We start from the raw sequence: 20,032 nt of genomic DNA on the forward strand, positions 1-20,032 counted from the left end.
AGGCAATCAGGCTTACCTCCTGGTTTGTGTAAGGATAGAGGAAAATGTTAATTCCTCTGAGAAGTCCTCTACATGCAACATGGAAACATGTTCAGTCCCACATTATTAATAGTATTTAGTTTTAAAAAAATATGATTCTGTAAAATATTTCTTGGTTTTTGTCAAACTAATATTTCTTCTGATACTTCTAAAAAAAAAATCTATTTGTATACCTGCCATGCTACTATGGAGGCAAACAAAACCCTAGGAAGGTAATCACCACTAGAAAAATTAGTATCTTGCAGTTTCAGATGAAATTTAGCTTTGTTAGTCTCTTCCCTCCACCCTGTGCTTTGTATAACAGACTAAAAGATGTTACTTTTTCCATCCAAAAAAAAACCCAGCAAGTGTATGATCAAGAGGTAGCCCACACTCATTTTTGTTAACTGTCATAAAATGTACTGGAAGCTGAGATTGTAGAACAAAGCCTGTGTATGTCTTTGCAGGACAAGGTCATCTGTATTAAACAAAGGGGATTTTTTCCAACAGCAGTAACTCTAGGTGCTGATCACTAGCAGGAGTCGGTGGATATCTCAGCGGTTGAGAGCCCTGCAGTAGAATATTTCGTGCTTTTAAAACAATGAAGGTGGAATAATTTTTTTTCTGTATTGCTGCAGTCTTTGCTAGTTATTTTGATCTTAAATGTTGTAAACATTTTTGTGCTCATTGCAATATCTTCTTCTTGTGCATACTTTGTAGCTGCTTTGCTTTATGTATATGGCTGCTGAAAAAAATGTGTCACATCTTTGTTACTAAAAGGTTGCCTGTTTGGGACTCTTCTTGCACTACCATTTGGAAGTTACTGGACTAGGACTGATATCTAGTATTAGTGGGTTCAGAAGCAGAAGAATGTCTGTGAGGAGAAACATGTTATTTATTATTATAACTGATTTTGGCCATTTGCGTTTGAGAGTGTTGAGTAGCAAGAGACTTTCTTGTATGTTATGAAAGGTACCTTTGAAAGGTATCTTTAAAGTAGTTTTTTCTTCAAGCAGTATGGATGGGCTGCACTGGTATCTTAAGAATATAGTTTAAGTTGTGCTTTGACTTTTGTTGCTACTGCTAGATCTGTTTTCTCAGAGGGACTCTTCTACATTTGAGACAAAAGTTAGTGGATTTGTTTTGATACTAGGACTCAGATTTCTAGTGATCATCACATATACCTTATTGCAGTTGTCATGACAGTGACATCAGTTTCCAGTGACATATGCAGAACCCTAAAATAGGAAACTATAGACAGTTTCACTATTAAAAATAAGTGAACGAATGTCTGCATTCCCCGTGTGCTTCCTTGCTCTTTGCCGTCCTCTCCTTCACATGAATGTCTTCGATTGTTCCTTTGCTTTCCTGTGCTGATGGTTCTTAACAGTTCTAGTTGATGATACGGGAAAGAAGTTTTTCTGTTCATATTTGGCCTTAATTGTTCTACAAAGGTGTCTTGGTTTTGTGCTGGTTTATGGCAGAATATTTTAACTTTAAAGCCTATTGACTTTATTCTTTTGTCTGACTTTAGACTCATTCACAGAGGTTAATTCCAACACACCAGCAACCTGTTAGGAGTCTGTTCCAGCAGCACCAACAGCAGCAGCACCAACAACAGCAGCAGCAGCAACAGCAGCAGCAGCAACAGCAGCAGCAGCAGCAACAGTTACAATCTCTGCTTCCTTTACAGCATCAGCATCATTCTTCTCCTCCTCCAGGGCTACATATGCCCCCTCAGATAGAAACGCCTAGAATAATGATGACTCCACCTCCAGTGACACCTCAGCAACCGAAGAACATACACATAAATCCACATTTCAAGGGGACAGTAGTGACGCCTGTACAAGGTGAGCTTTCTGAACACCTTCCCAGTCATGCGAGCGTGACTCATCTTATTCTTTGCCAGAGATGCAACAATTTGTTTATCACTTCATGGAAATGTGCTTCAGGCTGATATTTTTTTCCTGAAGCTTGAAACAAATGTTTTGCCTGAAGTAAGACATAATGTTGTTGGACTGTGGCCAGCTGAAATAGTAAAGCCTTTTCAACTTCTTTATCATCTTTGTTATTCTACTGTAAAGCCTGCAAAGAGCAGTAAAAATGGAAACTGAAAAGAGAATGTGCTTTTTCAAAGTAGCCAATGTCAGTTTTCAAAATGAGGTAAGTGCTGCAGTTTATAATTTCCCACATCATTCCAGCTTCAGCCAACCATTCACAGAATGACCACCCACCTATTTCAGTGAGAGTGCACTGAGGCACTCCTTGCACTGTAATTGCTCTGTGAAAGGTACCAGCTGCTATCGTTACTTGTCAAGATACATGCCCTCAGTTCTCCTCTCAGTGCCACATTTGTGATTGTTTGATTCACAGCCTGCAAGTACATTTTTTCCAAAACTTTACACAAGCACTCTTTGGACTATACTTTTTAGGGCAGCTCTCAGCAGAGCTGTTAACATTACTACTTATTTAGGAAGTGTGTAATCCCTAAGGATGAAAAAAAAGACACCTACATAGCTCTGATTTGTGAGTCTGTTGGGTCTAGACAAAGTAAAGGAATACATACATGTTCGTACATATTTGCCATTAGGTTTGCTGTATTTTTCCCCCTTCAAATCAGCAGAACTCCAAGCCAGTGCTATCTTTGCTTTGTTTTTTTGACCACTGAAAAGAAGGAGTTTGACAGGATAGGATATTGCCAGTCGATAGAGATCTATTAGGCTTCTCACAGATGGCTTCATAGTAGCTGCGTTAGAGAGTATTTTGATTTTTCCTGTCTAATAAAATCATTGCTTCCCACCAAATTATGCATTGGGACAGATTATCTGGAAGCAGTTCAAAAGGTCCTTTTAGTCTTGGATTCATGCCTTCTGTGCATTTTCCTAACATTTTGAAAGCAACAGTTACTGTTTTGTGAAAAGCAAAAATTGTTTTTAGACTGTTCTAGATGCTTCTCCTCTCTCCCCATGAAACAGTCAACAGATCTTCTGTATCTAGGTGAACAAGTGTCCTCCTAATGCCAGCAATGGCTACTGAGGATTTTTGCTGTCAGAATTATAGCAGTGTATCTTCTTTCTTTTGTCTGATGGCTTTTTTGTGTGTGTGTGTGTGTGTGCGCGCGTGTGTTATCAGGTGGCTTCAGGCTGTCTCAGCCTTACCACTGCATCTGTGGCACCATGGGTATTCCAGGGGCCTTGCTTTATCTTGAGCATAGTCTTTTTTTCTGTCAATACTTGCAGATCCTCATTTTAACAAAGTTGTGTACCTCCTGCATGTTAGGATGTCTTCAGTATTGGACGTGTAGTAGTTTCTTTCTTTTTGATCTTGTACTTGCTGACTTTGTGTGCACATTCCTTTCTTGGCTGGTAAAAGTCTAGTTGTGCTCTCAGAATGAGCAGCCCAGGAGAATGAGTGATCATTTTTGAATGGCGAGACCTGTATTTCAGTGAAGAAGATCTTTGCTATGTATATTGATGGCAGCTGGTTCGTATGAAATAACTTTGTGCCATCCATTTTACTGAACAAATCCTTGCCAAGACTACTGAATATATCTGCTAATAGTTGCGCAGCATACTATTAAATGCAATCTTTTAAATCACTGTAGAATTTTAATCTTGATTAGGGAGCATATATGGGAAGCTGAGTCTTCTGCAGTGGTTGAGAGTAGTAGCCATCTCAGTCTTTTAGTCTGCAGCAGTACAATTATGTTACATGAAAGTATACATTTGGACACCTAAGGAGAATGTGTAGGAAATCAGTAGTTGTCTTCAGGGAAGATGAGCGTAATTCTAAAATCTTCAATGGCATTTGCATGTTAAGATGAATTTTTAAGCAGTCACTGCAAGTAAACAGTAGACAGAAATTCCAGTGTAGGAAGAGCTGTTCTAAACTTCCTCTTAAAAAGTCCATCCTCCTCAGTTTAATCTGTCTGCTAGAGGCCCCAGTAGGCAGAGACTGGTAGTTGACCACATTGGGATGTTTCATGTACAGCGTCATTTATTTCAGGGTACAGGAAGTATGAAAGATCAGATTGTCTTCATGTTCTTGATGATGTCCTGCCCCTTCTTGGCTGAATATTTTTCCAGATACATGAGGGGTTTTGCACGTTAGAGAATACAGTCAGATAGGTGCAGCGTTTATTGGGATTCTGTTGTTGAAAATGTGATGCCTGGAAGCTAAAAATGCCATATCTGCAAGTGCATGATATGCACACTTCGGTTCTGGTAATTTTAATGGTGTGCTGTCATGTTTTAGTGTAGGCTGGCATTTTTTCCTCTCTAATTTTATGGCAGGATTAAGCTCACATACTTCTAATTGTCAGCACCAGGGACACTTTTTCTAACCGCAAATCATAAAAATATACTTTCTCAACATCTTTTTGGTTTGAGTTAGTCTTGAAATGCATTGTGTATATCAGTATTTTCTAAAATAGACTCAAACCTCCTGTAAATTGTTATGAAGTTTTCATGTGAATAAAATAGCATGTATAAAAGCTCTAGTAGCCAGCTACTTCAGTCTGAAAGCGAGTTGAAGCACTCTTGAATAATCCTATCATTGGCTTATTCCTTTGATGTCTCAAAGGCAAATCTCTTACAGTGGCCACCATCTCCCTGTCCAGCTTTAAATCTTGGTTCAAAAAAAGTTACTTTCAAGTCAGTTTTCTTTCAAACAAATTTCTACTATTTTTAGTCTTTGAAGCTTCATAAATGATTGAGAAGGACTCCATCTATCAAAACCCCTGAAACAGTTACATGAACCTCTGCACTTACCTGCTGTAGATACTGTTCAGTTGGCGTTCAGTTGTGCCTTTTGTGGCATTTGAATACCGTGTCTTTTAGTTGCTTGCTTGTCATGTAGTTTTCTCTTTACTTTTTCTTATTCTGTAAATTAGTTTTTAGTTGTAAGTAGTAATTTTTGGCTGTAATGCATGTCCAAATTTGAGTATGATCAATTTACGAATGCTGGAGGACTGTACATAGATGTACTATGAAAATACTAATTCAGCCTGTGATAGTAGGTATTGAGTTTTTTTCACTTAATGTTTATACCACAAATAAGTGTTTCAAAGATACTGTGGTGCTGTCAAAATTGACATGAACTAATGAGCAGTTTATGTGGCAGCTCGGCAGATGAGTATGCCATTTACCTTTTAAAAACTGTTTGGTGTCTTGGGAAAAATTATGTTATAATTCTCCTAAATAATCAATATGGGAATTGCTTCTTCATCTTTTCATGTATAGCATTGGAATTTACAGCCAAAGCAATTTAATCTTCTTAAAATAGTGTCTAACAACATGCTGTGTATTATTTTTGAAACATACTTTTCAAACCTATGGAATATTTGACATCAGGAAAATGAATGCTTATTTGAGACTTCTTTGCTGCTTCAGCAAGTGTCCAAGAATTGAAAGGGCACAGAGTTTGAACTACTACCTTTCATGAGTATTAAATTCATTTGCTTAAAATATATAAATATCTATCTCTATATATGCTACTGCCAGAGGCAGTATACTGAAATAGACACAAGTGTCCTGTTCAGTTGACATTTCTCTGCATTTCCCACCTTATGCAATTTTTCTCAGTGCCTCTCTGACCTGTAATACCTGAGCTATTTTAGTCCTAGGTCTGTCAAGAGCACCCTGTCAATTTTTCCAGGTGGCCATGGCTGTTTGATATTGACAGATGTTCATTAGAAGCCAAGATGAGACTATTCAAGTAATTTTCTGGTGTAACCTAATACAAAGTTTTCATGCAGTCCTTTGGTGCTGAAAGACTGGTGCAATTAGTTTACTCCGCCAGTCCCTGAACTAGTAAACCACAAGTACTTAACAAAAGTGGATAGATGCCAGACATGGACATGAACTAAAAATAACCACTGATGCATTAGTTCTTGTGCCTCAGTTACCAAGCAAAAAGGGATTTTTGAGGCATCTTAGCAAACTCCTGCATTGGGAAATGCACCCAACTTCGCCCTTAAACTAGCTGCATTTCTTATCTTTCCTGCTCTGAAGTGTAATACAGTAGTTGACTACAAAGTTGGTGTTTAGCCCTGTGTGGGAAATGTTTCCCTGTAAGTTTCAGAAGTGCTAAAAAAAACCTGAAGAAAACCAACCTTGCTAGTTTTTAGTAGATGAGCAAACACATTTAGTGCTGTTTGAAATGCTTTATTTTAGTTCTCTAGGCCTTTTGTTTAACATTGAAACATTTGTATTTTTAACCATTCAGACAATGCAGAGGAAATAAAAAGTGCACTGGAAAATGGGAAACCTGTCATTACACTTTGTACTGGTGATTCAAATATAGATTCAGTCCCCAAGGTGATCCAGCTGTAGATGTGTTATGCCATAATATTAAGTGAATGTTTTGGGAGATATTTTTTTGTGACTGGTCTTTTGAAATGCAGTTGTGTGGACAAGTCACCCATGTTAATCCCCCCAAAATACTAATTTTGGAGGTTATTTTTCAAGAAGAGGGTCTCCTCATTCTTCATGGTGTCTCTTTATGAAATAGCAGTCTTTCATCTGAGATCAGCAGTTCTGTGATTACACAAACAGTGATCAGTTGCATATACAGTTACGGTGGCAAGGCCAGATTAAGTAGTTTTTGCTTGCTGTTAATTGCCACTGCCCCTTCTATGAACAGTGATTTATACCAGATAGTCTCTTATGCCCATGCTTATTGTGAGAGGTTGGCAGTGAGACTGGGAGATACCTAGGAAATCTTGAGGGGTGTGAAGTTGAGAAGGCGAGTTAATTATGTATCCTTCTATTTGAAACATGAAATTATTGTTAGAGTCTCTGTCAGCTTTGTCTAAGAGATGTCTTTGACTGAATATTCTAGTTTTCCTTCCTTCAACAAGGAGCAATTTAGTTCTGGAAAATGCAGAATTGAATTATATAAATTAACTAGAAGAATCCCAATTGCCCTGTTGCATGTTGTAGGGGAGAGAATGGTTGCTTAAAGTTAATTGTAGGAACTGACATGTGAGGGTAAACGTAGCAGATTTTAATCATGGCTTCTTATTGCAACTGCTTTTGGAAATAACAGCAACAACTGTTAGGTAAAACAAATGGTGTTAAAAGGTGCTTCTTGTTTCAGTGCCCTTGCTGCCAGTTCCAGCCCAGCCAAGACCTGCTGTAGGACCCCAGAGATTCCCTGTGAGTAGCAGCTGTTTCTTCTTCTCTGATATGGATAAGCATACATTTGCAAGGAAATATTAATATAGCAAATAAAAGCTGTTCTAGTGAAATATAATTTTAAGGATTTGTAAATATTGACAATACACTCTGCAGTTGAAAATGTTTGTTAAAAGCTTAAGGTCAATGGATTTCTGAGAGTAGAATTAATTCTGTTTAACTGTAAAATTGTTGAACCAGTCTCTCCAGTGGGAGAGGCATGAATGCATCTTGTCTTAAGGAATATGGGCTTCATTTTATTACTTGACTCTTTCTGTATAAATAGAATCCTTATTTTATTTGATATAATAAAAGGCTATTTGAAATAATCCCTAAGCTTAAAAAGCAGTAATATATACTTATTGTAAAAATCAGCAATCATTTTTATCATTACTTTAGGCATTCAAATGCTCTTATGTTTTTTTTATATAAAAAATGGGAATGGCGTTGCATGACCTTGCTTTCTCTTATGTTTCTAACTTCTAAAACAAACAAGGCACTTAGTTGCTTCACTAGGCTAATTTCACTTGATAATTTTTTTTTAATTTTGCAAATGGAGAGAATGTGTGCTTCTAGACCTTTTCTCATCATTTCAGTTTTGTTGTCCTAAATTTTTAGTTCAGGTGGTTTGCAGAGTATCAAAATAAGCAAAAGAAAAAATAGTTTGTGCAATATTGTGTTAAGTATTTTCAAATAAAGACACATATATGATGTTTCCCAAATACATAAAACACACAAAAATTATCCTCTGTTAATGTGTGCAGTGTTGAAGGAGGAAAGTAGATGTCTGTGAACATCTGTGTAGTATCACACAGTAAATTGCTTGCATAGAGATCAGATGTATTTGAAAGAAGCAGATTTCAGAAACCTGCTGTGACTTTTGATTGCCGTATGCATACCTGGTTGGTTTTGATGCAGAATATTTTTTGTACAGGACATCTAGCTTTCGAATTGTGATATCCATATTTTGTACAGTAACTGAGTTTTTAAATTGCCATGTTTCTTCTGTGAAGTATAAAAAGGTTAAGCAGTAAAACCAGTTTCATTAAGTACATTCATGTTATGTAATTTTATCATCAATGCTTTAACTGGAGATGTTTTTCTATTAAAAAATACTGCAGATTTCAGAGGAAATAGTTTTCTTCAGCAGCCTTTAGTATTGTGTGGAGACCTTATTAACATTTTTAAAAGTAATTCACATTGTTTTTTATGAAAATATTGCATTTTTTTTCCTTTGACCCTAAGTTGCTTTGCCAATAAACACAATTTGGGATGGAAAAGAAATTGGAGGACAAGGAATATCTGTAAAGGCATTGTAATTGACACCTTTGAAGTGTGTTTACATCAGTGTAGAAAAATTGGAAATTAATTTTTTTAAATTGACTGTGAAATTAGATTTTAATTCTGTTCTTTTGGTTTTGCAAGTTGAGAAGTACTGCAAACCTAGCTTATCTTGTATGCAACAGTTTTTAAAAGGGAATAAAATAGATTGAGCATTTTTGGTAGGACTCTTGCTCCTTTTGCCTGAAGGAAAATACTTGCCTTCTTGCTGCCTTTTTATGTAAGCAATGCACTAGCAAAGAGTCAGTGTAATTCTTTTTTCATAAAGAGGAGGGGGACTAGCTTAACTAGGAGGATCCCGTACTGTGATTTGGTTGCCCTGAGTGGGTGTGGGGTTTTTTTTGCTTCAGCTTGTAACCCGCTATATGACCCTGAGAAAGTTACTTAATCTTTCCATGACTCACTGAGTTACAAAATGGGTATAACATGGACTTCCCTTATGAAGTACTTTATAAATTTTGCATAGGTTATCAGTCATGTTAGGATTAGGAATTAAGTGTCACTGTGTACATATCTCATGTTTGTTTTATTAAATGTAGTATGGCAGCTCTTGAGCTGCAGACAAATTTACTTTCTGACTAAGGTTTTATCTTGCAGAACTAGCTTTTTTGCTCTGTTACATGTCAAATGCCTTTATGCCATTATAATTCACTTGTTTATGTATAAATGTTGACTTATAGCAGTATAGCAATGGTTAGACAACTTTGACAAGCCATTTGAAAAAGATCAAAGTAGTATTCCAGACTGTAGTTCATTCATACTTTTCCTCATTGTAGAAAGAATCTCTGGATATGTAATAACTTGAATTTGCTCTTGGTTTTAGGATTGTCTAATCAAAGGATAATAGTCAACTGATTTTTCTGTTTGCTTTGTTTCTAAAAAACTGTGGGGTTAGAATTAAATATTTGTAGCCTGCTTCCCCTTTTAACTTTGAACTGGGTAGTTTATTTTGATTGAATGTGGCAGGGGTGGAAACATTAAAGGTAATGAAATTCTTGCAAGGGAGAGAACTAAGAGTGGCTGGTACCCTAACAGAAGGAAAAATTGCCTCTGAGTTCCTGTCTTATCTAGTAGAGAAACCTCTCAGCACAGAGAAGCCTGTGTGTGCTCCAAACATGGCAAGAGCTTCAATCAGAGCTAATCAATTGCAAGTCATAAATCCATTGGAAACCAGGTGTTATTAATTTAGGGCTAATGAAGTGACTTGTAACCATGTAATGGTTAATTCTTACAACCTTCTGCAGAAGGATGTAATTGAAGAGTTGAACAAAGTTGTAATGAGCATGTTAGCATATTGGTGTGAGTTCTAAATTATAAGAAATAATGTAGTACTAAATCAGGGTAATGTTGATCAGGATTGAACCTGCTTGGAGTTGGGACTGATTAAATTCACTTAACCTTGAATCTAAATTTTTATATTTCAGGCTAGGGCTCATTGTTCAATTATTTCTTACTTAAAGCTTACCTCCTGAAATGTTTGGAGAGGAAGAACTAGAAAGGACATAATGGAATGAATCTGTGTTCCCTACTTAGAGTTATTTTAATATTTACAGTAATCTTGAATCAAGGAAGGAAGCTATTAGTGCAAATGATGTTTGAGAGCTATATTCAGCTGATTAGGACTGAATAAGTGGTGGATCTGAGACATGTTATAGCTGAGAAATGTGGTGAACTTGTGGTAGCTGGGAGTTAAAGACCTTACTTCTGTGGAGGCTCCTATGCTAGTCTAAATTACACAGTACTCTTCAAGTGGCTGTAGATGATAGTAATCCAATCTTCAAGCATAGTTGATGCTAATGTTTTTCCAGCTATTTGAATTAACCTGGAACTGTGCAAGTGCCAACCGCGTGTTTTCTTTAAACTGTTTAAAGAACAGATTAAGTTAACTTCTTAGGCAGAGTCCTCCTGAAGGTCTTGCTTTTTGTCATCTGCCTTTGCTTTAAAGCAGTTAAGATGCCTTTTTCTGAGTTTCTGTCTCAGTGTCACAGTTGGTATGTCACAAATAACAGTCTACTTTGGAGACTGGTCTGTTTAAAGGAAGGTGACAGAAGACTTTGTTCACAGACTAGTTGTATGGGTCTTCTGAACTTTTCACATGTTTTCTTGACCAAATTATTAATTCATGTGAATGTCGCAGTGCACGTATGGAGCCTGTGGTTTTTCTTGTTACACAAGAGGGACCATTGTGGTTTCTGTCCAGCAGTGTTTGTTATCTGGGGTAATTTCTCATTCAGCTCCTGCTTTCTGTGAAGAAGGATGGGGTAAAGCAAGGGAAGAATAAATTAAATAGAAAATGGAAGAGGTGTTTCTAAACACTTTGTATGTAGGCTGCTACTAACTGACTATTATAGAGGCCAGATCATCACTTAATATGAAACTAGGAGCTAAGTTGATGGTCCAGATCTTTTCATCCCTTATGTGAGTCCACTAGCATAATCTGTGTCTGAAATATTTCAGTGTTTGCCTGAAGAAAAATTTATAGACTTTTTGCTTCAAACATCATTTATTTAACTTAATGAACACTGAAGAAATACTCATACACAGCACGTGTGCAATTTTTTAAGGACATATAAAAGTGGAATGAGTGTTGTCGTGGCCACTTTGGGATGGAGTGTGGCAGAGGAAAGGTTTTCACCATCAACATTCTTCAGCCAGAAATTGTGAGGTATCCCTAGCATCCAAATTTGGGCCTGGAGTGGGGCATTTGGAGTGAAGAGGAAGCTGGGGAGAACCTGCCTCACACTGCTCAATGCAGAAGAGAGGAATTCCTCAGGTCAGAGGCCATGCCCCCCTGTCTTTTCCTGGATCCTTCTCTGAAACCACTGCAGAGAGCGCAGAGCCTGTTAACACAGCTGTATGCCTTTTGCCAGGAGAATTTTCAGGAACTTGGGATAAGTTCCGATTTAGCCGCTATCCTTAAAGTGACACCCTGGGTATGGTACAAGCTGGGCAGGTGTCCATCCCACAGACACATTTTATTAACTTTGGTCAACTTGAGTTTCAGAGCTGAAGTTAGGAATAGTCTGAAGTGGCACTAGTGTCTGCCTGACTAATGTAGGCCGGGAAGGTTTTGATATTTTTTAATGCACAAAGCTTTCCTCATTTGATAGGACACCTTAGTTAGTGCACTGAGTGCCTTTCAGATAACTGCTGAATTCAAGTCTGAAAAAGTTGAATTGTATAACACAAGTTTTATGTTTTATTCAGTTTAAAAATAAGACTTTAATAGAGTGACTTGTCCTCTGGCCCTTGTGAATATGCTACATCACATGTCTTTTCAGTTTCCAGGGGGTTTTGACATGATTTGTTTTTGGAACTTACCTTAAAATTTCTTTTCAGACCATCTTTATCCCAAAGAATACTTGATTTTTATTTTTTTTCCTTAAACTGCAAAAACCTTAGTAAACTTTCTTTTATATTCTCATTCAACATGCTTCCGTTTCATCTCCAGGACATCAGATGGTATCTTAAATGGATGCTGTGATTAGTTTTGGTTCTGTTTTTTCACCATTTCTGAAAACTCTAGTTTGATGAATTCTGAGCGTTCAAGTGTTGTTTGTAATTCAGACACTGGCTTTAGACACTTTATGCTTTAGTCTGTGAGAAGTTTTTAAATAGGTGCCCAGTCATTGCTCAAAACAGAGGTTGCTGTCCTTCATTGCCACTTGCTTGAAACATTGCTTTTAGACGAGCAATATGTTAGTGCTATACAAAGTAATTATAAAAGGTACATTAGAATACAGTTTACCTTTTTTCCCCAAAGTGGTCTTTGGGCTGACTTGGATCAGCCTGCAACACCATTTTAGCAAACTGGGATCAGTTTAATGGATATTACAGTGTACCTGGGTCTATGGGTGTGCCTTTATGTAAACACCTCTTGCAGTATGTAGAAGCAATTTTTTTGCAGTGCTTTTGAAAACAAAACTCCTTGCAATAGTGTTTGCTGTTTGTTGTGGGAAATGCAAATAGGAGTAAAATTTTTTTCCCTTGTTTCAAATTCGATCATGAGTTGCTACAAGAGAATAAGGGTTTTAGCAACTCCTACTAAGGTCGTGGCTGATATTCTCCAGTACTCACAGCAAGGACAATTTAAACAGTCTTGCATCTGAGTACAGTCAGTCATTTTAAACTGATATTTTGTAAGTAATGGTATTTAGTAACTAGTACGTTTGCAACAGTATGTATGTAGGAGACAAACTGTTAATGCAAATAAAAAGCCACTTGTGAAAATGATTCTCCTACTTCCTCACAATTATTCTGCTTTAGCTATGGCTTTACTATAATGAGTAACAGTAAATGAAATTTTCACTCTATTACTGTGTAGCAGTGGCAGATCACAGGTAGTGTAGAAAGCATTTTGTTTTCATTTAACAGGATACATGGTATCAGGTGGTGTTGATTGACATTTCTTGGATAGTGCTTTATACAGCATTTCATGCAAATCATGTTTGAACGAGACTGCTGCATCAAATTACATTTCTTTCAGATTATAGCCCTTGCAGATGTGAGACAGAGCTTGTTCAGCAGCTAGCAAAAAGCTTTCGTTTTTAACACTCACTGTTTTCACAACTTGACTGCAAAGCCCTATAATTACAGCACTTAAGATAGTGAAGGAATGATGGGCACTTTCTCTTATCAGATCTATAAGTAGTAGCAAGCAGATGCAGCATGAGATCCCTCCAGCTGTCAAATTTTGTCAGGCTGGCATAGAGGGAATGCAGTTTAAAATGCAGGTGACATAATACCCAACATCCTCCATTTGCTAGTGGGCTTCTGATTAATCACGATTACCATACATTATCATACCATCAAATTTAATCATATCAATGAATTCCCATCTGCAGGAGGAGCAGCAGCAGCTAAACACGATGCTAACAGCTATTAAATAAGAGGGAAATAGATGGTTTCTAAATGCAGTAACCCTTTAACTTGTCATGCTAGCTCCAGTGTGCACATGCTCTGTAGATATTAAAATTGAACAGAAAACTTGTGCATTTATGTTTCATAGTTACTGTCATTTACCTTTCTGTTAAGTGATTGCTATTTAGCACTGCCAGGGAAACCGGAGTTATAGAAATTTTTTTTTATTCTCTGTTAATGATGCTAGATTTTCTTCAATCTCAGCTTTAGTACCTGTTAAATACAGAATCACAGTTTGGCTGAGGTTGGCAGGGACCTCTGGAAGTCATCTTGTCCACCCCCCTGCTCAAGCAGGGCTACCCAGAGCTGGCTGCCCAGGACCATGTCCAGATGGCTTTTGAGTATCTCCAAGGATGGAGATTCTACGAACTCTCTGGGCAATCTCTGCCAGTGCTCAAGTCACCCTTGCAGTAAAAAAGTTTTTATGTAGATATATTTATCTGTATAGGTATGTACATAGTTTTTGATATATTTGTATGAATTAAATTTGAAGTTTTTTAAGCCTTGTAAGCAAAGCACAAATTTTTATCGAGGCAAAGAAGAAAAAGTATTATGCATATAGCTATGTAGCCATTAACTAGGCACTGTTAAAGCGATACTTTGCATAAGTCAAGACTCATAAAGAAATCCAATTAATATATGCAATTGACTTCCTACTACAATGCGGTAAGAGTAATCTAGTGCTTAAACACTGAGTGGAGAGCTAAAATATATTTATTATAATATTATAGAGTCCTAGATGATAGTATAGTTCTCTTAAGCTATTTTCACTGAGAAAATGTCCTTTTAAAAGATAATTCAGTACATTTCTGTCATCACAATACAAAAATAAAATCTATAAACTGGTATTTATTCACCTTCTGCACATTCAGTTCTTGCTAATTGTTTAGAATGTGAAAGGAAAAAATGCTTCATTCATTATAAAACAGTAAGTCGTACTATTGTTTACAATAAAATGAGGTAATTTAGAGGAATATTATGGGTTGAATGTAGGATACCCAAAAAGGAAAAAATATTCACACCTTCATACACAACATGTGACTAGTACCTGCAGGCACATTGGGAGCTCTGGGCATGTAAAGTTCTCATATCAATGTGTTTGCAAGGTCAGAGATGTATAAAACATCTCAAAAATGAGATTTCCTTACAGAATTAAAAATCAGGAATCAGGTATTTAACTACTAAATAGTCAGGTCTGAAATGTCATTTTCTAATACAGATGAAAGTCCTGGTTAGCAGGAATTCTAATATTTGTTTTCTGTAAAGCTGGCTGCTTCTTGACTTTTTTTTTTGGTAGCAATCTGAGCATTTTTTTTGTTGAAGGGAGAAGCATCGTCCCCAAGTCACGTGTATTTATCTTTGAGGTTCTCAGATTGTTTTTAAATTAACTGTAGCTGCACCTTCAAACTTAGAGTGTAATGCAGAAATCCTAAATTTGATATTCATGATCCAGTTTAGTTCTGACCTCAGAGTTGTTTCTAATTGTCAGTGACTTGCAGGTCACCAAGATACACTAGGTAAATAAACACTGCAATAATATTTCCATGGAGTAGTCTCTGCTAAGTCCAAGGATAAGGTATTAATTTTGTTAGTCCCTAACTTCTGCATCCCTAATTTTTTACACATCCCTAAAACTGTAAGCTTTCAGCACAAAAAATATGCAGAAAGCTTTTATTGCCTTTAAATAGAATGATTATGAAATTTTCTTACTTCAAGGAAGAGTTCATCATTCTAAATGGCACTAATGTCCCTTATACTCTTTCTCCAGTTTCTATTTGTATTGTACTTAATCTTAAAAAGCTAGAGGGCACCAAACAAAAAGCACACACCCTTCAACACCACACCCCTGAAGAGGATTAGAAACTAAAGTGAAACTGAATCTTCCCGATAAATTAGTTTAAAACACCTGTTTAAGAAATTACTTAGGTTTGTGCTCTAATCTTGAGAGGCTTGGGTTTACTCTTCCTTTGGGCAATGCAGGCTGCTACAACTTGTCTGTCACACTATTTCTTATTATAGCCTGTCTCTGCTTGCTGGAGACACTCTTCCTTCATCCATACAAAACAGATGGATGGGAGCATGGTTTTTCTGCACATCAGCACTGTTAGAAATTTAAAGCTAGAGTTGGGATTTAGTTAACAATACCTTTCCTATGCCAGCATTTCATTTAGGAGTGTTTTCTGAGAATTGTTCTTGAACAGGGCCACTTGTCCTGCAGATTTTCCTTTTCTAACATACGTACCTTGATGGTAGAGCAGATGGAGGTTCAAGAAACCTATCTGTGAAGCAGTCCTTCTGTGTAGAACTGGTTGCTTGTGGGTTGTTATGCTTTGTTGCTTCTCTTACAGAAACACACTGAAGTCAGGAGTATTTTTGTCTCTATTTGCAACATGAATATGTCCCTGCTTTTGATATATTAGGGGGGATGCCCTGAAACTTGCTGAAAAGGGATACTTCTAATATACAATGAATCTAATTTTTAGCTTTAGTCTCCTGAACTTTGGGATTGTCTTAGTATGCTGCGAGTATCCTTTTTCTGTATTGCCTCTGTCCTTATTTTAGCTATTTGATCATAAGTTGACTTAAATAACAAGGGATTCCCTGCCTTTGTCTCCTTGCTTGTACTGGTTTTCCATGATGGCTGAACTCTATTTTGGGACCTTAAACAGTGAAACTGGACATTGGTGATTTCTCTTACAGATGACCTGGACTTGTGCCTAAACCTTCCAACACACTTTCTAATCTCTTGGAGTTGTGTAGTATCAAAGAGAAGCTTGTCCAAGTTATGTGGTACATTTTTAATATTAAAAATTACTCTCTGCTCAGTTGAGGAGAATATCAGCCCATCCTCTCTCAGACTCAATCTGCCTGTAATTCTAGGATCTGTGCAGTCCACATACTTGAACCAGCACTTGCTATCTCCTTGTATTTTCCCCTCAGAAAATATATTCCAGAAGCTTTGAAAAGAATCATGTATGGTTAGCATACAATCATTGTCTTGAGTTTTACAATCATTCTGAACTTTAATTTTTGTCCTTGATTGAAATGTATTTAAGGCATGAATTTTTAGATAAGTCATCTTATAATATTAAATCCATTGGGAAAATCATGGTGCTTGCTAGGTTTTAGTTCACCTTGATGGAATTACATGATTGTCATAGACATCACAGGGACACTACTGGGTCATTTAGACTGTATTTAAGGAAATACCAAAATAAGTTTTATTATAGAATTTCAGTGAATCATTCCCTTTCTGTATGCTGTGCACAGTAGATGAGTACTGTGAAACTTGAATGTGAGGAGCCATGGTTTGTGGGATATATACATTTCTACTTGAAAATTTTTGAACCATGTCCAAGATATATGAAGCAAAGCTTCCTACACAAGAGGATGAAAAGTCAGTTCCTTGCACCGGAAGGTAGGCATTTTAGGAAAGCTTTTCAAAAAGTCTAGTAGCTGCTGAAATAAGAGGATTAACATCTTGTGACAGATGGCAATAGTTTTAATTGTCATAGGTTATAGTGGTCATTATTCTTTGCATTTAAACCGTATAAGAAGAATTAACTGAGTGGCCCTGCTTAAGTGTCAATGGGGTTCTCCTAGCTCTTTGCATTTTAAGTGAGATTAATAAATGAAAACATGTTGTAGAGGCAGGGTGTATTTTATTGAAAGATTCATGAAGTTTCAATGACATTGTTAAGGTATTTAATTAGTCTCATGAAAAAAAAGTAGAGTGACCCTTTTAGAGAAGCTGATAAGTCATATAATAGCTGTTAGATCCTCTTTATTCCTTGCTTTATAAGATTAACTTTGTGCTAAGCAATTTATGCTAAGTTTTCCCCTTTATTGGTAACCAAAGTTATCTGTGCTTCATGAATAGATTATTGGAGATAACATCATGTAATTAACAAGAGATGCAGAAAAGTAAAAGTACAATTTGTGTAAGAATTGTATGAGAGAGAATGTTAATTTCTTAACTAGGAAGGATATTTAAAGGGATAAAAGGAAGGCAAAATAGTGCAGTTCTTTGAAAGGATTAAAGTAACCTTATCTCATGTTCTTTCAGAAGGTAGGATTGCCTGAGTGTGTGAAAGTCATGTTCAATGAGCTATTCACAACTCTAATGAATTGTAGACACAAGTTTGCATTGCATTTTTTTTTTCCAAAAGTGATTGGTAAGGTGTAAGTTATGCCTTGGCTGTATTGAATAGTGGAAGTTAGTAAAAGGGGAAATTGTACAATCTGCAGGCATGCCAATTTGTATAAAAATGTCAGTCTGAGGTGCTGTAAATTATAGTGTGTGTGGGAGGAAGAATGGGTACTTTTTTTTTCTTTGTCAGAGTAAACTTCACAAAATTAAAGATTTAAGACAGTAAAATACCTGTCAGTAGCACTTCAGTGTGCTGTTATCTTCTCCTTTGAAGTATTTCTAAAATGTCTGTGATTGTGGTCTCTTTGGAAATCCACACAGAACCCTATTTCCAATGTAATTTCCTTCTAGACCTCAGTTCTTGTATTCAAAAGAAGGTGGTACGTAAGAATATTCAAAGTAAAATTAGACGAGGATAAATTAAATAATAGAGTTCAACACAGTCCTTAAAACCAGGAAAAAGTAGAGACCAAAAACTGCTTTCTTTGATAGTTTAAGAAAAATCTTGATGTTCAGTACCTTGCTTTCAGTGTTTAGGCATTGACATGTCTTGGTTTTAACAGAAGAAAAGAAAGAATGGCCAGAGCTGTGTCCCCTTGCAGCCCACAAAGCCTTGCTGTGAGAGGCTGTTCAAGAGCCCCCCAGCTTTCTAAAATGACAGTTTCTCTCTCAGGTCTTTGAAATACTCGCTAACACCAGGGCTGCAGGTAGTGGTTTAGAAGGAACTATAGTGCTGAAGTGGTTGCAGTTTTGTGAAGGGGTACGCCTTGGTTGGTTAAGGACTTCGAGGCCAGACTGTGGCATGGTGGGTCTGTCTGCTTTGAGTCTTGTGCCGTTTCCTGATTCTGTGCTCTTTGTGCAACTAGCTTTAAATCTAGCTAAAAAATCCATTTTAGGAGTCTTTCCTTGCAATTTGGTGTACTTCTACTAAGTAATCAATCTGACAATGATACTAAATAATCAATATTAATGATACTAAATCAATAATGATACTATATAATCCAATAACTATGAGAAGGGGAGAAGATTCCTCCAAAAAGTTACTGTATGTGCTCGGCTGGGTCTTTCTCATATGGACATTTGGTATCTCAGTCTTGTAACCATTTCTGTATGAATGTGAACCAGCTTTGTGGGATCTCACTGGAAAGGCACAGAAATATTTTGTCCTTTCCCCTAGTGTCAGAGTTGGCCCCAATGTTGGACTGAAATGTAGAAATATGCAGCCTTGGCTGATCGTATGAATTTGCAATTCTCTCTTTTGTTAGGTTGCAACCTGTTAACTTGAAAATAGGTATTTTGGAGACTCTGAGACATGTTAAGTAGGGAAGTTTCCTAAAAGCTTTAATAGTGGTGAAGTAATAGTTAAATTTATTTTCTGTAGGGAGTCTTAGTTGACGTGTGTACTGAATAGTTGGTTGTAATTTGAAACTGTCCGGATAGCAAACCCATGAAAAATGGGAGTAACTACTGTGCATATAAAGATTTATTATGCATCTATGTTACAGTATGCTTATTTTATCAAAAATAGACCATTATGAAAACTGGCTTTTGCACCTGCTCTTCATTAATTTTTGAAGTTAAATAGCTCTGCGTGGTCATTTCTACGAAATACCAGAGGGCACTTGGGGATTATTAGCAGCAAATACTTGCTGAATGTAGAGTTTAACACTAATGGTAAAATAATCCACTCCTAGAATTATAGTTTAACTACTGTTAAGCAAAAAAAAAAAAAAAAAAAAAAAATCCCAAACAAAAAACCTAACACCCTCAAAAACTTTAAGTAGTGAAGAACTGTTACATTACTTTGTACTATTTTTATGACAATTAGAATTTGGCATAAGTAAAAGTTGAAGTTGTAGTATTAGTGTATTCCTAATCAATTGGGAAAAAAAAGTAATGGTATTTCAGAATAATAGACAAGCACCTCGTAACTTGGAGAAATATCCACCATAGTTTACAAATTTTCTTTAAAAAAAGAAAAGTTTGTGTCTGGAAGTAGTGGCTCTAGTTGAACCTTAGAGTTTTAGTTTCACATGTAGTATGTGAACTTAATCCATCACACAATCAAATTACTGTTGGAATTGACCTGAAAGCTTTTTCAGAAGAAAAATCTCAGCAATGTAAAATCTGAAAATATGAGCTTCCCCCTACCCATGTTACTGTAATTTAGGGCAGAAATTTATTTCACTCTTTAGGGATAGTAGAAGCAAAGCTGGTTTAGGAAAAAAGTAGAGGTCAGTCATTTCATGGATATTAGAGGGAAGAGAATCAAACTAATTTCTTTTTTTTAGAAGCAAATATTGGGAATTCATTTTTCAGCAAATAACAAATATCTTCGCAATTAATTTTGCATGATTGGCCTTTGGTTATCAGCCAAGAAATGTGATCAGTCATATTTTAGTAGTTCTTCAAAATGTCATATACATAA

At 36.6% G+C, this 20,032-nt stretch overlaps 1 protein-coding gene across 5 annotated transcripts in view; it reads left to right on the top strand.

The window, feature by feature from the left end:
• RBM33 (RNA binding motif protein 33) overlaps positions 1–20,032 on the top strand; it is a 105,947-nt gene that overhangs the window by 36,708 nt on the left and 49,207 nt on the right. For 4 of the 5 annotated variants that reach the window (XM_075045354.1, XM_075045345.1, XM_075045373.1 and 1 more), the window contains exons 9-10: positions 1,553–1,868; positions 7,117–7,175. In XM_075045354.1, coding sequence (XP_074901455.1) covers positions 1,553–1,868; positions 7,117–7,175 — 375 coding nt within the window. The remainder of the gene's footprint in view (positions 1–1,552; positions 1,869–7,116; positions 7,176–20,032) is intronic. The other variant, XM_075045364.1, reaches the window with a different exon arrangement.

Source organism: Buteo buteo, chromosome 2 (genome assembly GCF_964188355.1).
Source record: "Buteo buteo chromosome 2, bButBut1.hap1.1, whole genome shotgun sequence".
NCBI classification, from domain to species: domain Eukaryota; kingdom Metazoa; phylum Chordata; class Aves; order Accipitriformes; family Accipitridae; genus Buteo; species Buteo buteo.